Genomic DNA, 22,953 nt, shown 5'->3' on the forward strand with positions numbered 1-22,953 from the left:
TTCACATGTTTATTGATCTTGCCTCAGCATTGCTGCAGAATCAGGCTGATGTGTTTTTATTAGTGTGTTCTGTGGATTTCTCTTTTTTTTTCATCTAAGGAAACCAGTCAGACTGCAAGCATATTAATAAGCGGCTTTTTGTTCCTGTGCGATAATAGCTTGCTAATCACTGCGAGGTCTGATTTCCTAGGACCAGTTTTGTAATTGTCTAACAATGCTGGCAGAGCTATTAGTGACAAATGAAGGCACATGTAACGCAGTAGAATCCCCACCTAATTCCCCCTGACCTGTGAGTGTGCTTAGAGGAGCTCATTGAGAACACTAGACTGAACGGAGAACTGTGTATGTCTAATAAATTCCTTCAGCCAATGATGAGCTCTGAATCTTCAATGAGGCTCTCTTGGCAGGCATGCTGGTTGATTTTAATAAAAATAGCCGCTTTCAGCAGAGCGAGTTCAGGATGCCAAATTTACAGCTGCCTTGCACGATTACTCTTAAAACTCCTTCAGGGCTAATTAGAACCAGTGAGCAAATGAAGTATATCGATTGCAGTTCTGTTGAAATAACCCCCTTCTTTTCCCCTTTTATTTTGTTTCTTGGAGAAATAAATGTAATTCTTTTCAGTGTGCCCTTCTCAAAGTGGTGTCTTTTCTTTTCAGCCATAACACAAAGACCACGTCATGGCTGGATCCTCGGCTAGCAAAGAAAGCGAAACCCCCAGAAGAGTGCAAAGAGAATGGTAAGTTGTCACGGTTCCTTCTGGAAAGGGTCCTGTTAACCTCTTCAGCACACAGCCTGCATGATATAAATGTTTAAACATGTTAATGAGCAGCTCAGGAAGGCATCGCTTTGGAAGAAGTCCATTTGTTGTATGGGGAAGGCAGTCATATGCCCGCTCTGGCATCCTGGCTTTTTCTTTTCTTTTCTTTTTTTTTTTTGTGCTCCTCCCCTCATGCTTGTATTCCCAGTCAAGGTTTACAACAAACATAGTTTTATTTTGTCTGAGACGTTAGTCTGTCAGACCCTCCACATCCGCCTCGGACGGGATTTGTATGTAGTAACAGGAGGACTTGGTTCTTTCAAAGAAGATGCAATGCAAGGGGGACCAACAGGACCATTTCAAAGGATAATGATTATCATATCATGTAACTTTAAAGGTAAAGACTCTTTAATCGCATCCTGTTACATGTTTTTAGCAACAGATTAGCTGCAAGGGTTCTTGTGTTAGGATTTTGGTATGTCTAAAAGGTCAAAGAAAAGGCCGAGGAAAATGCATTGTGGCTTGTGATGTGTTAACACTTTGGAGAAGGTGCTTGAAGAAGTCTAGCTCGGTTAATGGACAGAGAAGGTTTTTGTATGCACCATATATATCTCATATAGCTCCTTATGAAGGACGTCATTGTTTCATGAATAATGCAAAAATGCACGGGATCTTACAAAGCTATGCGTACGACGATGTAGCCGTCTGCCCACAACACCTGTAACCGGTACACCTGTGTGCTATAATCATACTGCAGCTAAAGTAATAGCACAGATTGCTGGTTTCGCAGCTAAAAATGTCAACTTAGGAGCCATTTTCACAGTTGGTTACAGCTCAGCATATTTTGTTTAAGAATCATTATGCTCGTTAGAAGACGATGCAGCTTTGCTTGTATGCAGAAGAGACCATCTGATGATCCCATTTATCAGTTAACCTTCAAGTTGGTGGAGCCAGGAACAAATCCGAGACATTTCTGCTATGCTCACTAGAGGGGTTTCTTTTAACTCATTGCAAGTGCATTGTGGTAGTGTAGTGTTCACACAGCTCAGTTTCACATGGCTTTTTTATATCAATGCATTATTTACTTAGCTAATTGAGGAGTGCTGGTATGTTAACCATAACAACCACACAGGTGCCAGTAGATTACAGTTTAGAGAAATCAGAACAATGAGGGTGACCTGTGATTGGTTGATATACTTTGCATACTGTTGCTTTTCTTTACAATTCCAGACATGTGGAATAGGAGAAATGGTAAAGATATGTTGTCTTGTGGGGTTCTACTGTATACTACATTGTGAGGACTTGTAAAATGCTTCTTATGCTCATAGACACTGCAGAGGAATGTAAGGGTACAGTGAGGGGCATCAGATTATAATTGTGGCTATTTTAGAACATTACACCAATGACTGCAGGAGAGTTTACAACAGATTTTGTGCTGATGGTTATATACATCACATCTTAATGCAGTCCATTTATAAGTGAGATGTGACAAGAAGACCGCATGCAAATAAAGCTGTGCTTAGTCATTAATTGAAGAAGAAATGGATCCATTCATAACTTTAATGCAGGTATTTACTCAGAAATAATGATGGTGTCTGTTCCAGGGCATTTGCATTGATATTCCATTTGCACTTTGCTGCATCTGCTGAAGCAATAATTGCATTTAATTGCAAGCCAGATTGATTTATACCTGTAACCACTTTGAACAGTTTCACAGAAATTACTTTTTATAATTTAATGGCTTGAAAAAGCTTGTGGCATGCCAGCAGTAAAACACGCCATCCTGCTGCTATATGTACCTGTTTACTAAGTGCTGTGAGGCCTAAGCAGCTGTTTAAGTGAAAGTTGATGTAATTTATGTGTAGGATTCTATTTCTCATCTCCAAAATGTGGGCGTGTGAAGGAGGCTCCAGTGGTCACCTGCTTTACAGTATAGGCATGTATATCAAGATTGCATATCTCTGTGCTATAATGATAGGCTCTTCACATTTTATTCACCTATAACAAAACCATCACTGCTTCCTGTGGTTGGACAGTTTTGGATATATCTACAGTAATATATTTAGGGATGTTCAGATCCTCCCGTTAATATGTACTAGTACTGAAGATTAATATAGGAGGGAAGCCAGGTGAAGGACCATTTTAACCCTGAAGTTAAATGACAGCTGCAGTTAGAAATATATGGAGGCTGCCATATTTATTTCCTGCTGGTGTATTTGGCTGCAATAATGTCTAAATAACACCAGAAACAAGTATGTAGCTATTCTTGTCATATCTAGTCATACCTGATGTGCTGCATGCTTGTTCAGGGTCTATGGCTAAAAATATTAGAGGCAGAGGATCAGCATGACTGTCGGGCAATTGGTATTGCTTAAAAGGAAAAATAAATATGGCAGCCTTCATATCACTCTCACTTCAGTTGTCCTTTAACATGGAGTCATTGCAGACATGTCATGTGTTAAGTTAATATTGAGGTTGCAGGTGGAGTGAAGAGGGGGCTGGATTTAAGTTTAAGGCTTGGAAGATGTGTTAACCTATTGATATGTTGTGTGGGCATAACTCCCAACTTTACCATTTACTGGTTTGCATTCATATACAAAGTCAGTGGCATGCAGGATCAATCACCGATCATGGTGTTCAATTTGACAATCTATAAGGTGCAGTCAGGCAGATCACTACTTAATAAGTATGGAAGTTAGTGTGGAAAAGCTTCTAAAGTAGGGACTGACCGTATTATGAGAGTAGCTTGTCTCCACTTTTCTAAATGTGGTGCTTGGCCTACTTGCACAAGTGTCCTTATTCCTGCAGCAATAGAAGAGAGAGCTCCAATCATGTAATACCGTTTAATAAAAAGTACCTAATAGGCGCAATATATTGCACATACAAGATTAAAATAAGAATGATGCTTGTCTCATAACAATGATTGTCCTCCAACACAGGTGCCCCCCTCATTAGCGTGGTCCCTACCATTAACTGCAGGGCAGGGGTGTAACAATAGACCCTGTAAGGGATGCAGCTGCAGGGGCCCCATGGGAGGAGAAGTTTCTTTTCCCTGTTCTGAGAGATTGACAACTAAAAAAAATGTTATGCTCTCTGCACAATTGTTCTAATGACTGCATCTGCTCAGCCACTGATAAGGAATCATACAAAGTTTTGTAGGCAAAGATTTGTAGACATTCCCTATTTGGTGTGCAGTAGGCTCTTGTGTACAGTGCCCAGCCCTCAACCTCTCTACCCCTCCCCAGGTGCTCTTTACTGTAGTGATGCTGGAGAAGTCTGCAGAGCCAGTTCTGCTCCATCAGAGATGGACAGAGTGAGTAATAAAGTTGTTGTAATAAGCTGAGGCTGGGAGCACACTCATCTGTCGCTATACTGTAAGCGTTTTCTGCACACCATGTGTGTCTGTGTGTGAAAACATGCACGTTTTATTAGAGAAGCTAATGTAATTGATAGAGACAATGTGTGCAGTGCTTTACTGCTGTCAGTGTTAATCTGCTTGGGTGAAACACATTCAAGTGTGCTCTAGCCAAGTGAATAACTTTGTTTCTCAGTTTAGCTGTGCAAAAAATGAGGGGGGCCCAAAGTTTTGCAGGGGACCCAGGGATTTTTAGTTATGCTCCTGCTACAGGGGCACCGTCTTTGCCAGATCCATAGGCCGTGGCATTAATCCATGCCATGCACTGATAAGGGTCAACCAATCTGAAACAATCTGCATGTTGGATTGTTGTGGCTCTGTGCAATTAACAAACTGACACATCATTGCATTCCAGTGGTTCTGAAGGTGTGGTAAGCTTACAGAGACAACAAAGGATGATTTGCATATTCAGCAGTGATGCATTGTGGGAAACAGCATATGATCACTCTAACCGGAATTATTACAGATACCTCTTTTTTAAGAAGGCAAACGTTTTCTTTGCTGAACATTTTAGTAAGAGGGCTTTTTGGTTCTTTGTAGCCCCTTACACATTCCAATGAATTCTGAATCGCCATGAACGAATGTAACATAGACTCTATGTAACATAGACTCAGTTAGCCCTTCAGCCTCTCGTGTGAAGGAGGACTAGGACTGTTCAAGGGAGATCCGAGCATTGTATTGTACATGCCACAAACAAATCTGCCTGCATATGGTGGTCTTTTGCTGCATAAGTGGAGAATAACATTAGTTCCTATAACCTATCTCCGTTTGAGAGAAAATGTAGCGTTTTTCCAATAAAACTGCTGGACGTGCAGTCATTTTTGATTGAACAATAACAGGCTTTATTTGAGCTTTTCTTGTACAAGAAATGTTACATTTTTCCTGCAGTGTTCCATGAAATAAGCTGGCAATATCTCCAAACATATGTCATACAGAGTATACACAGCAGTACAGAATATGGATGAATATGACATTCTGAAATACGTAGGTTTGTTTCAAATGCACCGAGTTCTGATAAGCTTCTGAAAGTTGTGGTTTTGATGTAAAACATGACACATGACAAAGAACAGTTCTGTTAAAGGTCAGCTGTTGCAAAATTTGCAAATCCTTCCCGATGGCAAAATGATTCATTTCAAACTTGCATTTTCAACAGGATTTTTATGTTTGTCCATGTATCTAAATTGATGGTTTCTCATTGGCATGACAACACTAAGAGTCACTGGACCAATGTATACTTGGCTAGGACTTTCTGTTGCTCTTAATAGATGTTTCTATATTTTGCCATATGTTTACATACGCTAACTTTATCTTATTAACTACAGGTGGTCTCCTACTTACAAACAGGTTCCAGTCCTGAAGATAGTTTTTTGTAAATTGAGGCATGTGTTATACATAGTGGTATCTTCCAAAGCAGATAAAAGCAGCACCCAAATGACCCGTTTTCAAGCATGTTATGGATCAGAATCGAGTACCAACAGGTTCAAATATCAGCATTACACTAAGGATCCAGCACCACTTTGTAAAAATGTTCTTTATTGTAACAAAGGTAAAACATGAACATGTAAAAAGGTGGTAGAGAAAGAAATAAGGAAATGCTTTAGGTTGCCTTACCAGATCTCTAAGTACGCACCCCTTTGGGGACATCCGGGCTTTCAGGCTAGCATGTCGCACGAGGGGTTCGGAATATGGGCAGATAGAGGTATCAGACAAATGGGACATCTCTTTAACTTATCTGAGGGAAAATGGAAAACCTTTGGGGAATTAAGGTCAGAATTTAATCTACCTAAGCACCACTTCTTATACTACGCACAAGTGAAATCACATGCAACAGCACTGGTGAAAAACTTGACAAGAGAACAGAAACCAAATAGCTTTGATACCTTTTTGGCTCCAGGACCAAACAGACTCCCCCTGTCAATAACACAAGCAACTCTGCTAAAACAACAGCAAGAACAGTGTGCGATAAACAATCTAAAAGCCTGGCACAAAGATATTCTGGACCCAGATTTGCTAGCACAAATTATAGATGGAAATAATCTTTATAGACAGATAATAAACAACGAAAACTGGAGAGACTCTCACTTCAGATTAGTTCATAGGACAAAATATGCCTTTAACATCCGATACAAAACCCCTCCACCTAATTACTCACCATGTTGCCCAAAGTGCCAAACACCGCAAGCTTCTCTTTTCCACTGTATGTGGGAATGTAAACCCATTAGATTGTACTGGAGTCAGGTTCAGAAATACATTAAGCAAATCTGCAACAGAGATATAGCAACCACACCGCAACTCTGTCTATTCCACTATGAAAGTGAAGTCCAACAACCCACAGCAGAAGTAACACAATTGAATGTAAAGCAGAAAACACCTCTACTGGGACACTTAATTCTTGCAGCAAGCAAAAAAGTAATCTACAATAAGTGGATCTACCCAAGCAATCCAACTGTTTGGGACATAGAGCAAGAGCTAATACAACTATTCAATATGGACAGACTGGATGCAGTGACACATAAGGAAAAAAACAACAAAAACGTTCTTCAAAAAATGGGCTAAATGTAAGGCTTGGTGGTGTATTCTCCACAGTCAGCATGCAACGCATGAGCTGACGTGGAGGAGGTACACACACTAGCACCAGGAAACAGGCTATCCCTAGTATAGTGGAGGGGAGGACTGACTCCAATAGGAGATTGTGGCGCACAGAGCCGGTGCAGATCTGACAGCCACAAACAATGCTTTCGTATAACGTCTCAGCGCAAAGAAGCGCTGAGCGCACAAACCAGAACTGAGGAGATCAGGACAGGTAGACAGAATGAACGCTTGCTAGCTAGCGGCTACTTAGCGACAGCAAGCGTCCAAAACCAGACAGACTGGAATGAGGCAGCCAATGCGATGCGGCGATGGCGTGCCTCACAAAGACAGGACAGGACAGTCAGAAAATAGCAGGATTAAGATAGATGAACGTAACACAGATAAATATACAATAAGTATGTTTTCCTAGCGTATTACAATTACAGCTATCAATGAAACTATTTGTAACTTCTGACTAACATATGTATATATCGGCAATGAACCAATATATGACATAAGCAGGAACGCTGACTAGGACTGGAGTAATACAGGGGACAGGACTCAGAAGGATTCGCTATCTCTTCGCAGAGATGAACGCAATCCACAAACGGTAACAGAACAGGATTCAGAAGGATTCGTTATCTCTTCGCAGAGATGAACGCAATCCACAAACGGTAACAGAACAGGATTCAGAAGGATTCGTTATCTCTTCGCAGAGATGAACGCAATCCACAAACAGTAACAGAACAGGATTCAGAAGGATTCGTTATCTCTTCGCAGAGATGAACGCAATCCACAAACAGAACCAGGAGCAGGGTAACTACCTCAGCACGGGTGGTCACGGTACGCGCAACCTACCAAAACGTGCTGGAAAGCTGACTAACTGCACACAGGATATAAACAGTTCGTGTACGTATACATCAGCGACACTGATGTATTAACGTAACACAAATACAAGGAAAATAATAAACGTGCTGGTATGCATATATATTGGCAATGAACCAATATATGATGCAAAGACCAGCAAAGTATCTTTATAACAAGAAACACGATCGGGGGCTAAAGCGACAGCAAGACAGGCTTAGGCTGAAGCTATGAAAACCCAAGGAAACCCTGCAGGAAGCAGATCTTTATACTGAGGTCATCCAATGGGAGCAGACATGCAGATTCCCACACAGGTGAATGATAATCAGTCACAAGCTGACAGCAGGGAAAGACAGACAAACCTATGCAGCTTGCATGGAAAGACATCAGAACTGCCTGAGCTGCAGCACTACTTCCAGCAATAGCTGCTGCAGCAGCGATCATTACACTAAATTTATTGAACATACCTACTCCAAGGAAGAGATACAAGACATAGTTACACCTTTTAAATATACAGAATGGTATGCCACAATGGACTTATTGGGAAAATTGGGCAAACTGAAGCTATCCTTGACAGGGTGCCAGGGATGTGGCAGGGCCTAAAGTTAATAAATGCGTCTCTTTTTCCCATAATGATTGACAGATCTTTGGAAATAAAAAGGCCTAAATGCGACAAGAAGCGTTTGAGGTTGGAACAGCAGACAACAGAGGGTGGGGGAGGGGTCAGGGGAGGGGGGTTAGTTGGGGGGGGAGAGGAAAATTAAAAGGAAGAGGTATAATGATATTGTATTTAACATTGCTGAATTGTAGTGAAATGTAATAATGGGTCCCGTTTCGGGAGGTTTGGAAACCCATTGACCCATTAATGATACGTAATGGCATGTTGATAATAATGCACCAAAAAAAGGTGGTAGAGTGGCTACGGCTCTCAGTTTCGGGACACTGCCCTTGTTTACACCACACAGCTTAATCATCATAGCAAACAATGCACATATAGAAATCATCAGCCAATCAGACCACACAAAAAATTGGACCGGATGAGGAACTGCAGGAAAAACAGGTACTGAGGACCACCCCTCAATCATGATTTATATATTTAAAAGAAAAATCTCACTCTCCCCCTCCCCCCACCGTTTGTCCTCACACAAATCTGCTATTCATGCTAAAAATCAAGTGACACTGCTCCACGTCGGTTGGCATGAATGGCTGGGGGTGGAGATAGCAGGGGATCACGCACGCCGATGTGTGCACATCCCCACTTGAATGCGATCACCGCTAGGGACTGTTAGACTGCGAAACCGCCATCTAATAACATTGTACAGCGCTGCAATCTAAGGCATCACTGTACTGGAGACAGCCGCGTGACAAGGCTGTCCCCCTGGAGGGCAGAAAAGTGATCCGTTGTCATAGGCTGAAGCCTGGCTGGCGGGGGAGGGAGGATTTAAAAAAATAAAATAAATACGAAAATTGATTTAAATGAATACTAAAAAATAAATAAACAAGGCAGGAGGAATCAGACCCCACCAACAGAATGCTCTGTTGGTGGGCAGAAAAGGGGGGAAAATCGCTTGTGTGTTGAGTTGTACGGCCGTGCAGTGAGCCCTTAAAGCTGCAGTGGCCTATTTTGTAAAAAATGGCCTGGTCACTGGGGGGGGGGGGATGTAAGGCAGCGGTCCTCAAGAGGTTAAGCTGCGCTGCTTTAGCAGACATGCCCCTACACTGGCAGGGAATGAGACATTTGTGCTCTATGTCTCCCACAAAAAAGACTGTCCAGCCAGGCCACTAGTATGCTGCAAGGGCCCTCCTAGACTGAGGATCCCCAAACTTTTTAGGTCAAGGGCCAGTTCAACATATTTCAGACTGCTCGGGGGCCAGAACATACATAAAATGTTGAAAAACATTACATTGAATCTAGCTATTGATTCCCCCCAATCATGCAAAGAGGAGAACTCCCAGCAGCAGTCATTCAGTCATGCGGCGCCTGAAGAACGTCTTTGTGCATCAGACGGTGAAGCATACTAAGGTGACAACCGTCCAATTAAAGTGGTATGAAACCCAGCATTTCTTCTTTGCTCCAAAAGATTATTTACAGCATATTATATACTACCACCATTTTTTTTTTACTAGAACAGCATTCAACTAGTTAAACACAGGACTTGCAAGCTCCCTGCAGGGAAAGCTGGATGCATCTGAACATGAGATAACATTATCTTGTGTTTACTTAATCGTATCAAGTGAGGAACGTAACATACTCTAGCAATTCAGACACTCCAGAACACAGACAGATACTCAGAAAGCATTTCTGGCTGCACACATTACAATATGAATACACTAGTTATGAATAAAATGCAATGTCAGCTCTCGGAGCAAAAAAAATGTACTTTGGAAACTTGTAATTTCTAAATGAATAATAATACTTCCAGGCATCCTCTCACCCCCACTGTGTACCCTTGCTGTGTTCTACACCTTGGATTAAAAAGGTACCTCATTTTTGCTGCTCTTTTCTTCCTCATAAGCAAGTGTATGCTTCTGAGAGCACGTTTTTAGCACAGTGTACTGGATCCGGTGCACCCAATGTCTTCTGCCCTCATCTAGTGCCAGCCTTTTTTCTTCTCTACATTGCGAATAATAATACTTATGCGCAAAAGCAAATATGATAACTGTATGGGATATAAAAAGTAGGAAAACATGTTTTTATTGAATATTATGTTTTATACCGCTTTAAACAGCAGTGTCACCTGATGCAGAATTGGATTGGAAGCCAGCGAATGACTCTCGCTGGTTTCTACAGTATGTGGGTGGATGGGTCGTGCCAGCACTGCTATTCTATATGCGTGCTGCTGACATTTAAAGGTGCAGTGGGCCACATCTATAAGTTATACATTTTGTATTTGGAGGGCCAGTGAAAAAGCCTCAGCGGGCCGCATTCAGCCCGCAGGCCATAGTTTGAGGGCCACTGTCCTAGACAATGAAGCACCATCTTGAAGTCCTGTGTGAAGTTGTAAATGTGGCTTTCGGGAACTATGTGAGTATGGGGAGATTTGGGGTTGGAGGACTATTCTTTGCTTTAGGTGAATATTGGTATCAAGGGAGATGCAATATGGTCAGAGAAACCTGTGTGAGGCTATAGACTTGGGTTGTATGTGCTGTATGTACTTTATTTCTACAGCGGAAAATGTGTATAACCACCTAAAAGCAACTATCAGACAATTCTAAGAGAAATGTAAGGCAATCATTTTAGCTGCTTTTAGATGGGAATTCTTCTGTTGATACTTGAATGATGATCCATCATTTATATAGGACAGTGCTGTGATAAATGCACTTGATGCATTGTTTGTCATTTAGGTTGTAAAGCTCAAATAAAGTATTCGGACAGGACGTTGAAGTTGTTATCCTAAATGTTCTAAATGCGTTCATTACGCTTTCTGGTGTACTCATCTACCGTCTTCATCAAAATGTTTTCCTCCTTATTTTGACACAGACAATTTACTTTAAATCGGTAGAAGGATGTTTTTACAGAGAATGTTTTATTAGTGTGTTTCATTGCTGTGTATGAAATAATAAATAATTCAGTGCAGGATGACAAAATAGGCATTTGTAGGTCAGTACATTGTAAGAATCGTTTACATCTCTGTAATCTTTTGATTTAATTTTTTTTTCCAACATAATTCAAGCATGAAGCATAGCATTTGACCTATGTTTTTTCATACAAACGTGAAGGAGTACAGCCATTAATTTCAACAGAGCCGGGAAGGGGTGTTGAGTCTCACCCACTGTAGCCAGAAAAATGAGAGCTGGAAAGGGGGGAACTAAATTTTGAATGACCAATTTGTCACTGAGAGGCCAAAAGTAGCCTGGCTAACACACTTCTATCTCTAGACAAAACAAGACAAATAAGTTATATTGCGCTTTTCTCGTGGTGTACTCAAAGCGCCAAAGCTGCTGCCTCTAGGACGCGCTCAGTAGGCAGCAGCAGTGTTTGGGAGTCTTGCCCAAGGTCTTCTTGGTGCTGGCTTACTGAACACGAAGATCCAAGATTCAAACCCAAGTCCCCTGTGTCAGAGGCAGAGCCCTTAACCACTACACTATTCCGCCACTCTAAACAACCAACAATAAAGTGTTCCACCAGCCACCAGTATATGTAAAGTTATTTTTATTAGTCAGTGAAAAATTATTTGCAAAATCTCAAAATCAGTCAACAATACAATTAAAATAACAGCGCTGTTAAATCTACCACACCATCTCACTCATCTACCACACGTCAGCCAATCAGTCAATCAAGCATGTTGGCCTCCTTTCACACCGTCCATTGCATCATGGTGCAATCGATAATTTAACCAGATTAAAGTGCGATGCAATTATATTTCAATGGCTTATTCACACTGGCATTTTTGAGGTGTGGTGTAACGCCTTCCATGGGGATAATGCACTACATAAAGTGTGGAACCTAGAAAAGAGCACAGTGTATGGTGCAAGTCACTCAGTTGTATGCTGCACAGTATATGTTAACATCCTGTCCTTGTATCGCATTAAAAATGCATCACTGCCTTGCGATCCGATGTTTCTGGATGCACAATGGAATGGGACATACAGTAGTATGAATGTAGCCTTTAGGTACTGCTGGGCTTGCTTTTGTTTATAAGCAATGGGCTGGGAAGATAACATTTTAAGGCTGCAAGACAACCAGGCATCTAGTAGGGATGGTCTGTGTGATGCAATTTCATCCAAATGTTTCTAATTTTATACAAATGTATTTAGTTTGAAAAAGAACCAGTCAAATGCTGCAGATTTGTATAAACTTAGCAAACAGATGCATCAAACCAGAATTATTTGCATCTCATTAAGCAATTGTAACATCTATACTGTTTTGGAGGGGCAGAAATAACCAGCTTCATGTGTTGCAGAAGAGGTACGGACGGTAACATTTCTAACCTCCTCCTGAAAAACTGGTTGCAAATATTTTTCTTGATCATTTTGAAGGAAAAGATATCCATATGAAGGAACTCCTTAAAGGACATCTGAAGTGAGAGGGATATGGAGGCTGCCATATTTATTTCCTTGTACTAGAACAGTTGCCTGGCTGACCTACTGAACCTCTGCCTCTAATACTTTTAGCCATAGTCCCTGAACAAGCATATAGCAGATCAGTTGTTACTGACATTATTGTCAGATCTGACAAGATTAGCTGTATGCTTGTTTCCGGTGTTATTTAGACACTACTGAAGCAAAGTAGATCAGCAGGGCTGCCATGCAACTGGTATAGTTTAAAAGGAAATAATTATGACAGCCTCCATATCCCTCTCACTTCAGTTGGCGTGCTCAGGCGACATATATAGGAAGTGTGAGGGCCCGTTTCCACTAGAGCGAATCTGCATGCATTTCCTGCATGCAGATTCACATAGACAATACCAGTGGATGGGACTGTTTCCACCTGTGCGGGATTCTGTGCGGTTTGTCGTGCAGAAAACATCTGCACGGCAGACCCATCAGAATTCGCATGCCGCACACCCGCACACGATTCGTTGGTAATGTAACTAAATAGGAAAACCGCAAGCATTCTAGTCTTGCATTTTTCCCCGGCGTTTACGCATGCGTTTCCGCTTAAAAACCCATGTCAATGCTTGCTGGCATTGACATGGTTAAAATCGCATTGTGCAAACCGCGAGCGATTCCACGTGAAAATCTGCATAGAAACGGCAACGCAACCGCACGCAACAGTGGCTGTAAAAACGGACTGTTTTCCAGGATCCAGATGGCTCCACAAAAAATGCAGATGTGAACCGGGCCATAAAGTACATACCATATTACAGAGACCCATACAATCTTACCCCAGCCATGGCCCAGCAGGCAGCCCATACATTCTTACCCCAGCCATGACCAGCAGCCCAAACAGCAGACAAAAGAGCCCTTTCCCTGAGTATTTATTTCTATAGACTCCTCCCCCTTTATCCACCTCCTGAGAGTCAGAATGTCCCTGAAAGAGAAACTTCTGGCACTAAAGGTGCGTACACATGCACTATTGTAACAAACGACGGGTCTGTCAGACGGTGACCCTCCCGCGGCGCGGTCGTACTGCCGGCAGTAGTACGTGAGTACAGGCTGTCAGCAGACTGATGAGAACGTTTTTGACTGATCCGCCCTGCCAATAGTGGAATCTTATACAACGTCATACTGGAAATGTTGATATATTTTTTAGCAGCACATAAGCAAAAGTGCAGCAAGGGTACAGCCAACAGTTGCAGTGAGACTGGGTTCAGCAACTTCAAGAGCAAATGCCTTGTAATGGCTGGGTCCTGGTACTAAATGCTCACCCCACAAGCCTCCAGCCAGCACAAATGTATGCCACTGGAAGGAGATCTTTTTAAACAATGTTGAAACAAAAACAGGGGATGTGCTATAGATTTTACTCTAGTAAAGGAAAACTATCAATACCCAAGTGTTCTAAAATGACAATGTACAAATAATGTCTAAGTAGCTGTGTAAACATTTTCCTACTTTTCATGTTAAATATCAGAGGCAAAGAATGTAATTTATTGAGGGTAGGATTTAGCTATATTGGGACAAATCAATTGCAGAAGGGGTGTCTTCTTCAATGCACAGCCAGAGTTGCATATCAGACTACAGAAAGCAAATATCAAACATATCAAACTCTGAAAGCAAAAACAGTATGAAAGGCTGTGACCATTAGTTACATTTCCTCTGCTCTCTTCAGACACTTCAGTCAGAAACACAGGACACAGGATCTGCAGCTGTCGGGAGCTCTATGTCTCTGTCACACACAGAGCTACACATAGAGTTCCCTGATCAAGTGTGAGGGGAATTTCCCCTCTCCTCATGGCTCAGTCAGCCGTCAGTTTTGGCGTCAGTAAAGTTTGAAAGTATTTTGATAACAGTAAACAAAGAGGTTGCTACTAAAATGTATACACCAGTACTTAGCAGCATTTCCCAAACAATTCCTGTGTCAATTGAAAAAAATATGTGAATCGATAGTATTCCTTTAAAGAGGATACCTGATACAAATGTAAGGTTTGGAACTCCTGCCCTTGTAATTTTTCACCTAATATGGATGAAAAAGTCTTGTTCTTGAACTCCAAAATAGTTTACTAACGACAAGCTAATATTTGCCAAATATGCAAATGTTTTGTTCCATAAGTTGCATTGGCAGATCTGGAAACACAGGCGACTTGCCAAACAAGCTGCGATTTGGTGGTAGTGGGAGCCCCACTTAACAGCCTCTACTTCAGGCCAGTTGACTATCAGTGCTGTAGAGCATTGCTAGAGTGCTTTCCTGATCTCATCCTTTCAAAGCTCTCCCAAGCGGTCGAACTGTACAATCAATTGGATTGGGTGCCACTGATGGTGGCTACCAATGAGGAACAATTGTTTTATTGATTCTTTTATCAATTGTTCTGTCAATACAATACAATACTTTTAGGATGATTCGATTGCTTATCATTTTTTCCTCCATTGGTGAGCCTGAATGAAATTGGATCTTTTATGGGCACATTAACAAAGAGAAGTTGTGTATAAAAGAGTAAAAAATACAATAAAAAAAATAAAATGTGGATTTATTTCTACGTGAACTTTTTTTTAATGTAAAGGTGGCCATACACTTATTGATACTCTCTTTTGATTCCTTGCAGAATTGATTCATTTGCTGGGAATCAATTCCCCAAAATGTCAGATTGATATTTTTTTTTCTGGTCCATTTAAAACAAAAATCAATTGAAAGAATCGATCGGACAGGTTGGAAAATGTAAAACAATTGGGGCCGGAACAAGAGCATTGGCAGATTGGTGGCCTTTTCGCTTTGCATTGCATCAAATAGTGCAACTCTGCAGTTTGATTGTTTTTTTTTTTTGTTTTTTTTTATAGAATCTTTATTTATACCAAAAATTTTTACAAAAACCATCAGTAATACATATCAATACATATCATATATCCTAATATCCACCAGTTACATCATTCTGGTCCATTTTCAAGGGGGCCATTTCTACTAAAAATAGATACTCCTAGTGGGCATCTTATTAATAAGCAGGTGTAAACCTTGTATCACCATATTATACTGTTAATTCACCTCCATTCCCATCACTATATATTTAATCATACTTTCTACCATCCACCCATGGTCTGATAGTCCTTCATTTCAACACACAGCTCTACCATTCAGTCAGTCATCCCCTCGTAAGAGAATTTAACCGGGAGGGGAAGGGGGGTGGGGGAGCCCCCGGAGCCACGAAGAGCCAGAGCGCTTTCCTCTTAACTTTTCTCTTTTCTTTCTTTTTCCCCCAGTGAATGCCCCTCTCCTCTTTCTCTCACTCCCTGCTCATCAGAGATGCATATTCCTCCGTGCCCACAAATAAGTTCCATTTTTCCCAACTCTTTTCTGTTAATTGTTCTCCTACCCTATTTTCCTGAACCAATTTCTCCATCTGAGAGATATGTGTTACTTCCCTCAGCCATTCCCCTACTGATGGGGTGTCCACTGATTTCCAGTGTCTAGCTATAAGTATTCTTGCTGCGTTTATTAGATGTTTCACTATTGAATGCCTATATTTTTTAACACTAAAGGGGTTTACATGCAGGAGATAAAAGTCCGGGTCCTCTGGAGGAGCTAACCCAGTTATTTTTCCTAGATATTTTCTGACCTCTGCCCAGAACGGCTGGATTTCCTGGCACTCCCAAAATATATGAAATAAAGTTCCCCTTTTAGTCCGGCATCTCCAACACCCTGCCTCCGCTCCTCTAAAGATCTTATTTAACCTATCCGGCGTCTGATACCACCTACTTACCATCTTGACTCCTGACTCCTGGATTCTTGTGGACATCGAGCTTTTATGGGCGAAGTATAATATCCTCTTCCATTCGGTATCTGTATATTCTTTTTGTAGGTCTCTTTGCCATATCTCTCTCCATTTCCCTGTCAGATCAGATTCCGTGTTCAGGAGATTATAAATTTCTGAGATGGAGCCTCTATTTTGTCCCACTCCCACACACATTTTTTCAAAGGGCCTCAAATCTCTAGAGAATTCTACTTTTGTACCTTGGGACCTTAAGAATGATCTGATTTGAATCAAAGACCATTCTTCCAGTCTAGGTTTCTGTAATATTTCCTTGAGCTCTGAGATTGATACCCAGTCTCCTTCCTTAACCAGTTTAAATGCTCTTATTTGTTCGGGGTCTCCCCACTGCATGAATGCCTTCTTATTACGCCCCGGACTAAAGTCGGGATTGTCTATTATCGGAAGGAGAGGCGAAGGCCGATTAATTAATTGAGTTCTACGGGAGTATAGGGATAGCAATTCCAGGGAGCATCTAAGGAAACATCCTGCGGGATGTGCAATTGACGTTTTCCTCTTTAGCCATGGGATCCCTGTTAAGGGTGTCTGTATGAAATTTTGCTCCAATCTCACCCATATTTTATCTTCTCTATTTCTGTGCCAATCTATTATCCTCTTTAGGGCTGCTGCTGCGTGATATATTTGTGGGTTAGGGACCGCCAGTCCCCCATTCTCTTTAGGCTGTGTCATAAGCCTATGATTGATGCGTGGTGGCCTAGTGTGCCAAATGAATCTCAGGAAATCTTTCCTCAATGTATCAAAAAAGACTTTAGGTACTCTTATCGGGAGAGACTGGAACACATGCAGCAATCTCGGCATGACATTCATTTTTATGATGTTAATTCGTCCGAACCATGAGAATTCTGGTCTATTCCAGTGATTCAAGTCCTTTTTTATTTCTTGTGCTACTGCTTTATAATTGCTATGGTATAGTTTCTGAATATTCGGGGAGATATTTATTCCTAAATATTTTAATGTGGAGGTCGTCCAGCTAAATGGAAAATTTCCTCTTAGATGTTCCACCTCCCCTTGTTCCATGGCTACCCCCATAGCTTGGCACTTAGGCCAGTTGATCTTGAACTTAGATAAATGTCCGTATCGTTTAAACTCAGCCATCAAACATGGCAGGGACACTCTTGCTCCTGTGAGAAAAAATAAAAGGTCATCTGCATAAGCGGCGACCTTGTGCATATCTCCTCCCACTTCCATGCCCTTTATATCTTAGTTTGCTCTGACCTTTCTCAGAAAGGGTTCTAATGTTAGCGCAAATATCAGCGGAGAGAGGGGACATCCCTGCCGAGTTCCATTAAGAATCTGTATAGGTTCTGAGGGTACCCCATTAACCCTAATTTTTGCCGAGGGAGAAGTATATAGTGCCAAGACTCTGCGCAGCATGTTCTCTCCCAGCCCCACATGCCTGAGGGTAACCTCTATAAATTCCCAGTCCACCCTGTCAAAAGCCTTCTCGGCGTCTGTCGATAGGCACAAGACAGGGGACCCAGACACCTCAGCTGATTGCATAAGCATCACTGCTCTCATGACGTTATCTCTAGTCTCTCTTCTCAGGACAAACCCAGCCTGATCTAGGTGGATCAGAGCTGGTAGCCTGGGTGCTAGTCACGCTGCCAGAATATGAGCAAATATCTTTAGATCTACATTCAGCAATGCAATAGGTCTATAACTAGTGCACTGTGCTGGATCCTTACCCTTTTTCTGTATGACCGAGACCACAGATTGCAAGGAATCCCTACCAAAATCCGTTTGTTTGTCCCCTCTCTCCGCCAAAGAATTCACTGCCTCCACCAGATATGGCGCCAGAGCATTTTTATAGCATTTATAGTACTCTGCGCCAAACCCATCCGGGCCTGGGGCCTTACCTAATTTACAATGGGCTATGGCCTTCTCTACCTCTTCTAATGTAATAGGTTGTTCCAGATTTCGTATATCATCCTCATTTAGCTTAGGCATCCCGGATTCCTGCATGTATTCCAGTATCTCTCCTCGTCTTTTAGTTCTACTTTCCTCAGTTTCCCCTCTCCCTATCCCATACAGTTCATCATAGAATTCCTTGAAAACTCTAGCTATTGATTCATTCCTATGATGTTTCCTGGAATTTCGATCGACAATAAAGGGTACATAGTTGGCCTGTTGCTGCTGTTTGAGTGCTCTGGCCAATATTCTTCCTCCTTTATTACCGTGCTCATAGAACGTTTTTTGGCATCTCTGGAGGGCATATCTGGCTCGTGTATACATTAAAGCTTTATATTTTTCTCTTTCTGCTGTTAATTCTCTAAGTATATCCTCTGTCCTAGTCCCTTTATGCTGTCTTTCCAGCCTCTCTATATTCGCCATAAGTTCTTTTCTACGCTTCTCACTCTCCCGCTTTAAACGGCTTCCCTCTTGAATTAGCTTGCCTCTAATTACACTCTTATGCGCCTCCCATAGTATCATAGGGGAGACTTCTTCAGATCTATTTATCTCAAAGTACGTATCTATGTCCTTTAGGACTCTGTCTCTGATGTCTTCTTTCTGCAGTAAATAGGGATTGAGTCTCCATTGTGTATACCCATGCTGTCTTTTTACTAGATCTATTTTTAAAAAAACAGGGGAATGATCTGACAAGGTGGCGCAGCCGATGGAGGTTTCAGGGCCATATGAGAGCAAATTTTGGGAAATAAATATATAATCAATACGTGAGTGCATATTGTGGGGTGGAGAGAAATATGTGTAATCTTTTAGTGCAGGGTGCTGGAGACGCCATATATCGCAAAGTTGCCTATCTTGCAAGGATTTCCTCCCTCTTTTAATCCCTTTGTATGTAAGGAAGGATTTACCTGAAGATGAGTCTATTACAGGTTCCAAAGTAAAATTCAGGTCTCCCCCAATTATTAGACTCCCTTCCGAGAACTCGTCCACCGCTCTCAGAAAAGTCTCCAGGAAATCCAGCTGTTTACTGTTAGGGGCATAGAATGTACCCAAAGTCAGTCTACATGTCTCATATTTTCCTTTTATCAATAAAAATCTACCCTCCGAATCTCTATATACTTCTTCCTCTTCTAGGTGAAATCCTCTCGCCATTATTATAGCTACTCCCCTTTTTTTCACATCTTCAGCGCTACTATATATAGCCTTGGGGTACCTCCTGTTAGTTAATTTGGGATGTCCAGAGTTTTTAAAATGGGTTTCCTGCAGAAATATTACCTCTACTCCCAGTTTGTAGCTCTCTTGTAACAGGGAAGACCGTTTCTCTGGTTTGTTCAGGCCTCGGGCATTCAGGGTCATAAATTTGGGGGTCATCTTTTTGCGCCTGGCCATGATCTCCATGCTTCTTCAAGGGCTCCCTTCCGTCCCCTCCCCCCATACCCCCCGCTCCCACCATTCTCACCCCATTCATGCCATTCACTCATGCTCACTTGAAGTACATACCCAGACCATTCCATCGGACCTTCTTTGAGGTGGACCAATTCCACCTGTACCCTCCTCAAGAGGGCTTCTGAGCTACGTGCTCTCTTTCTATAGGGTGGTCTATTAGACCTCTTCCCTATTCCCTTTTGGGGTTCCTCACCCCTAGGGGACACAATACTACGGATAACCTCAGTGACCCAGTCCCCCCCGTCCTCACCCTCGTCCTCAGCACCAGTGGGGAAAAAGAGAAAAAAAAAAAGAAAAGAAAAAAAAAGGGGGGGGGGCAGGAAAGGGAGAGGGAGGGAGGGGGAGAGAAACCGGGAGAGGGAGAAGAAGGGAAAAAAAAAATTGTTTTTCAATAGATTCCCTGCTGGAATCTATTGGAAATTGGTGTGCAGTTGATGGTAGGTATCCATTCATTTGGATCGATTCTTACCAGAAAGGAATCAACCATTTTGGAACATTGGGCAGAAATCTTTAAGGCTGGATTTCCACTAGCCGGCGCACGTCTTGTAGGACTTCCTCTTCTGAGAGTATGCAGCCAAATCCCAGAAGCTGCGCCATGCACGGCTATGTGATTCGCTGCCACTCACAAAAAAACTGATAGCAATGTCAGCCAAATCGCTATGTAAAGCGATTTTGCCAGCAGCACTGTTATCCTCTATGGCAAAGTTTCCCCACGGGATTTGCTTGCTAGTGGAAACGGGCCCTGAGGGGCTTAAGAGCTGCCTGTTTAGTTTGTATAGTCCAGAGTGCTGTAGCCTTAGAATATATGTTTGCAGCGAAAAATACTTTACTGCTTGGCTCTGCCGGAGGTGTTGGACACAGACGTTACTGTGCAGTACAGTAGTTTTTGCTTCACGTGGTTCCCCCCTTCCCTCCAGCATATGCAGCGTGGTGAAAAGCGTGAGCTTTCACTCACTGGTCCTGGCTGTCAGGATTCCTCTGCTTGCTGCAGTCCGGGTCTCACTTCTTTGAGGCGGCGCCCTGAGAAATCCTGACAGCTGTAATAAACTGTTCTTATCACCTTGCTTCGACACCATCGTCTCACAGACTGTGAGATCACTTGACTCTCCACACCGCAAACAGGATATAGACTTTCTCAGGCTTTTCCGATATTTACGTTATTTATTCAGGAAACAGGAATACAGATAGATACATTCATCTCCTGGCAAAGCAGACTTCCATGTTGCGTTACAGCTACTTGAGTATCTATCCTACTGAAAGTACCCAGGTCTTCTTGTATCTACTCTATGTTACATCTAGACTACCTATGTACAGCATACCTTATATCAGATTACAGAAAGGAAGAACATACTTAGAGAACTAATTGGGTTCCAGTCAGTATTGAAGCATAGCAGGAATCAGAGAGAGAGCGCCTTTTCAGCTCGTCCAGCTATTAATACCGACTAGGAAAGAGTTAAAACGTGACATCATATTCGCCACCCCTAGATCAGATTATTGGTGGACCCTACTCGTGGTGTCATCATACACGCCTACTCGATTAATATTTAATGTCACCTTTCCTTTACTTACAGGAATGTGGATGTTTTGTAAACATGGCCAATGTTTTCTGTTCTGGTGGTGGTACATGCCCAGGTCAGAGAGACCCGCGGCCTTGTTCAGAACAGCTTCTTGGTATGTTCTAGTTCTGCTGACAGAACTGCAGATTTTCTCTCTACAGAGAAAATCCCCTTAAAGGACAGGTCTGCTCATCAAGCCTTTTTGACTAACTCAGTCCAAATAACTGAGGCCTACTTAAATTATAACAATCCCCCCTAAAACGGCTTGACCCGCAGATCCCAGCGTCTGAACCTCCCAGTACCTGTTTCTCTTCTTGTATGTTTCACTTTTCGATGTTCGTGCTCACACAACTTCTCTGCTCTAGGCGGTTACCCCGGGAAGAGAGAGAGCAAGACCTCTTGGTCTTCCTGTACCCAGGCTCTCTGGGGAAGCCCTACTTCTAAGTCCCTCAACACCACATGCTCAGCATTTGCGTCACTTGCGTATCACTCACAAACTTGCATGACCACAGAAAAGTGAAACTCGTTTGGTTGTTACAAAACGGAGCAGTGCCAGGTGCCTTCTAAAAGAGCGCCTTTATACAATCAGCTCCTAGGTACTACTAAACCTATACCCGTAACCCTGTATATCCCTTAATTTAAACTATTGGTTCCGGAGATTGTTTATGAGGCACCAATCTCTGGACCAGGTTAATTTATTTTACGTAATTTTAACCCGCAACCTCACCTGGATAACGATGCCTAAAGTTGTCATCCCCATCCAGACGACCAGTGGGTGTAGAAAGAACTTTGGAACTGCAGATGCCCCATCCGAGTGTCCCTGGAACATCACCGGAACCTTTGTCCACCAGGGCAGACTGGAACTCACCTGCTCATTTTTGTGTTCTACCTCGTTAAGATCACCTGTATCATGGTGAAATCTTACCTCTAACTTAGTGTACTGTTTGTTTAACCTTTGTAACAAAATGTGGTCGTCTTGGATCAAACCCTGTTCCCCTTCGTCCCATGTCGTGTTCTCTTTCAGGACGGGAACTACTCGTGAAACTTTGACCTTTAGAGTTCTCTTAACAATTTGAGAAACAACGTCATCCAGCCTGGATGACAGGATCCATATGGGATCTCCACTCACACAATATGTTCCCCTTGGAAAATCCCCCTTATTGGAACAATTATGAGAATATACCTTGAATGTATCATTAGACCTTATGTTAAAAAACCAAACCCTTCCTTCAGCCACCGGAACTATTGGTTTGGCTTCAGGGTGGATCTTTTGAATGGTAGCCTCGCAGTCTGCGTTATTGAACCCGCAGGCTTCTTCACTAAATTTGGCTTGCCCCGGCCAACGCAGATACTTCTGCAAGAATTGCCCGCATGAGGACAACTCTACTTGCTTCACCTCCCCGTCTAGCACCAAAAAAGGTTGACCTCTCAGGTCCTGGTGTAAGACATGTGTTGAGGTGGGAACTAAGGAAGTGGCGGTGCCTAAAGGAATGTTGCACCGTTTCCATTTGTTCACCCAAACATCTCGAAGATGCCATGCAAAAGATCCTTCTCCAGAAAAGTTACTATACCTCC

At 42.3% G+C, this 22,953-nt stretch overlaps 1 protein-coding gene across 13 annotated transcripts in view; it reads left to right on the forward strand.

Moving 5' to 3' along the window:
* MAGI2 (membrane associated guanylate kinase, WW and PDZ domain containing 2) overlaps positions 1 to 22,953 on the forward strand; it is a 1,075,940-nt gene that overhangs the window by 720,869 nt on the left and 332,118 nt on the right. For all 13 annotated transcript variants that reach the window (XM_068276199.1, XM_068276198.1, XM_068276200.1 and 10 more), the window contains one exon: positions 660 to 739. In XM_068276199.1, the coding sequence (XP_068132300.1) occupies positions 660 to 739 (80 nt within the window). The remainder of the gene's footprint in view (positions 1 to 659; positions 740 to 22,953) is intronic.

Source organism: Hyperolius riggenbachi, chromosome 3, assembly GCF_040937935.1.
Source record: "Hyperolius riggenbachi isolate aHypRig1 chromosome 3, aHypRig1.pri, whole genome shotgun sequence".
Lineage (NCBI taxonomy): Eukaryota > Metazoa > Chordata > Amphibia > Anura > Hyperoliidae > Hyperolius > Hyperolius riggenbachi.